The sequence below is a fragment of the Solanum pennellii genome, chromosome 9, assembly GCF_001406875.1.
Source record: "Solanum pennellii chromosome 9, SPENNV200".
Taxonomy (NCBI): domain Eukaryota; kingdom Viridiplantae; phylum Streptophyta; class Magnoliopsida; order Solanales; family Solanaceae; genus Solanum; species Solanum pennellii.
This window is the reverse complement of record NC_028645.1, coordinates 75,914,421-75,917,663: the sequence shown is the minus strand read 5'-3', so window position 1 is coordinate 75,917,663 and position 3,243 is coordinate 75,914,421. Positions and strand designations below refer to the sequence as shown.

Sequence of the window (3,243 nt, the reverse complement as noted above, 5' to 3'; positions counted from 1 at the left end):
GGGGGGGGGGGGGGGAGTCTTAGCTTTAGTTCCCATAGTGATTATAACCACCAAACTCATGGTCAGGGGTGGAAGTTTTGGCTTCCCTTGATGACTCAAACTAACCTTCTAGATGAGAAAAGAAGGGTCTTTTCACTAAGATACCCCCCTGCCTTGTGTCATCTTAAGTTAACACATCTTTTCCTTGAAAAATAAATATAGAGAAGGATATATCCTTAAATAGCTTTTCAGCTAGCAAATTGTACTGGCTTAGATTAAATCATTTAACCACTTTGGGCTATTTACAACAAGCAAAATCAAAATGGATAAGAAATGTATTAATCCCACATGTTCCACTAACATATGAAATTGACAATAAGAGAGCATATGTATATTTGGGAACTCATTCATTCAACCAATGTTTTTACAGGCTTCACTTGAGATGCGCTCAAGCTCTAGGACTAGGTGGGAGCAGATTTGCGCTTTGTCTTGCTTAAGCAACATTTCAGAGGAGGGACCAACGGAAAAAAATACATTAAATACGATTTGTAACTTCACTGGTTAATGAGATTATATAATCTTCTACTTGTGAAAACATGCAGGTAAACGGAAAACTAAGAAGTATAAAAGCTCAACTGCTAAATTTGAATTAGAAACTTACAGCAATATTGTTTCATCTTAACTGCTAAATTTGAATTAGAAACTTACAACTATATTGTTTCATCTCAACTAAAATTTGAAATAGTTTCCGCACTTGACTAACATCTTTTTTTACTTTATACATTCCAATTTCTTTTATGGAAGACTTCATATTTTCTAGTTCCTTACTTCCTTAGTCCACAATTAGTTTTTTTTTTATTAGGAAATTTAGTTATCTTCCTTATATTGCACGTCGTTTTTTACATTTGTGCCTTTCTCTAGTAAGCGCTTTACACGTAGAGCAACAAACCATGGCATTTCCCCTTCGCATTTCACTTTTAACAATGCTGGAGTGAGCAGTAAACCCTTATTAGATGCTCAAGAGCAGTAGCAAGAAGGATTAAATTCTCAAGGAAACAACACGAGACAAGGATATCTAAGTTAAAGAGAGAAGCACCTTGTCCAACCACTCGAATGGTGCACTGAGATGTATCTTGAATAGACTTAATAGTGCTACCCTGTTTCCCAATCAAGTTTCCAGCCTGTGAGGCTGCCACAAGCAGTCTTGTAGTGACTGACCTCCCAGCGCCTGATGGAGCATTAGCTGAATCAGAGTCTACATCAACAATCTGCTTGTGAACCTTCAAAAGACCATCCATAGCTGGCGGAATTAACAGGCTTGGCTCTTCTTTCGCAGATATCATCACCTATGACAAAAAAGAACTATCAATCCATGGGCAGCAAGATATAAGGAAAATATGCGCTTACTCAACTTTTGTCAAAGCCCAATGACTATTGACAGTATGTTCACTTATTCAGGGTTCAATGAATATCACAGTTGATTACGCAGATAATGCAGCATGTGTTGTCTTCTGGTATGATAAGCAAATTAGAAGAGCTAATAATAGAAGCTTCCAGGAAAAACAGCCAAAATCAAGTAATACAGAGCCCAATTTGCCCGTTTTACAATTATTGCCAGCTCATTTCAAACAAACTACCGAACCACCCATCCCTTCAAAAATGAAAATAAGAGATTCCTTGCTGTGAACTTTCTAAAGAGGACTTCTTTAATGAAGTAAGATCGTACTAGAACTACAATTTATTAGTAAATCAACAGGCATTTGATAGGCCTCATACAAAAATCAAGCATTTTGATAGGACATGGGCACTTTGCAACAAGTGTATTTACATTTAAAAACTATTGAGCCTGAATTCATATGGATATGCCCACTTATTAAAATACCTATTTAAACCTTTTAATACCATATTGTTAAATATGGATCCAGTTGCTCATTTGTTTACTATTTAGATAGGCATATCCACAGAAATATAAAAGCAAATTTTGGATCCTTCTGATAGACTATAAAAACGCTGTTGCAATATTTCTGGCCTTTCTTCATAAATTAAAAAAGACAAATCCACCCAGTTCTTTTTCTAAGCTTCTTGCTCAACTATATCCCAGCATATAATCTTCTATTTAGTAATTTATTATAAGCATTTTAAAATGTTTTTCATGTGGAAGTTACGTCCTGCAAGTTGTTAGTTACATTTGTTAACTTCCTCTTTTATACAGTGCAACACCTTCTGGCAAGACACCAACCGACCAAGTTTTGAAGTTACCAGACATAGTGCAATGCTTCTTGGAACTGATAGTGAATCAAGGCAATTCTCATGGATTGTCAGAACAACTTTACAACACTTGTAAAGCTCAAAGTTGATGACTGCAGTCCCGATCTTGGTTCTTCTAGCATAGACCACTTTCACTGAAATGTTTCCTTATATGGGCAAGAACCTGCACACACTCATGTTGGTTACTATGACAAAGAAACTCTCAATCATTTTGGTTGTGTTGAAGTTTTGTTTTTCACCCACTTCAAAGAAGTTAGTCATAGTAGTTATTAAATTAGTTGAATAACACTTAAAATTCTCTCATGAAGTTAAAGAAGTTGAGCATAATTACTGTTCAATTTGTATCTTACTTATTTTTACCAGTTCTCCCTCACTTTATTTTCTGTGATCGTTGATACTATCAACGTTGCTAATTGACTTTTATTTCTTTCCTTTACGTAGATTGCATGTAAGATTAATCACTAATCCCTCTGGACCACTTGTTACATTTTTGGTTTACATACCCCTTAAGTAACTATATGTTTTGACTATCATATCCTTATTTATTATCTTTAATCATTTAAAATGTTGATGTCTCCTCAATAAATATTCTCTCTTTAATCTCTTTTCAATAAATAAAAGAGTTTATCTAAGAAATCACAATATTGGAGTATGTTTATGTGTTCTTGTTTTAGGCTTTCTATGCTAATTAGTCAATGTTTACTACTTCCAAAAATAATTATTACTAAGAGTGTGTTTGGTACGAAGGAAAACATTTTATGGAAAATGTTTTCCAATTTTCTCATGTTTGGTTGGGACAAAATCTCGGAAAATGTTTTCCAAATCAACTCATTTCCTCAAAATTAAGGAAAATGACTTCCCTTCAAAAATTAAGGAAAACATTTTCCAAAACTCTCCTCCAATTTCAAATTACCCCCTTTTTTTTTGGGAAAAACATTAACTTTAAAAAAATATTTTCAATTCAAAATTTTATTTTTCACTCGATCCCTGGCTGCC

General features: G+C 34.4%; 1 protein-coding gene across 1 annotated transcript in view; it reads right to left on the bottom strand.

Moving 5' to 3' along the window:
- Positions 1-3,243, bottom strand: part of LOC107029478 (flowering locus K homology domain-like) — a 9,816-nt gene that overhangs the window by 3,717 nt on the left and 2,856 nt on the right. Inside the window, exon 3 of the mRNA XM_015230907.2 lies at positions 1,076-1,325. Within this exon, the coding sequence (XP_015086393.1) occupies positions 1,076-1,325 (250 nt within the window). The remainder of the gene's footprint in view (positions 1-1,075; positions 1,326-3,243) is intronic.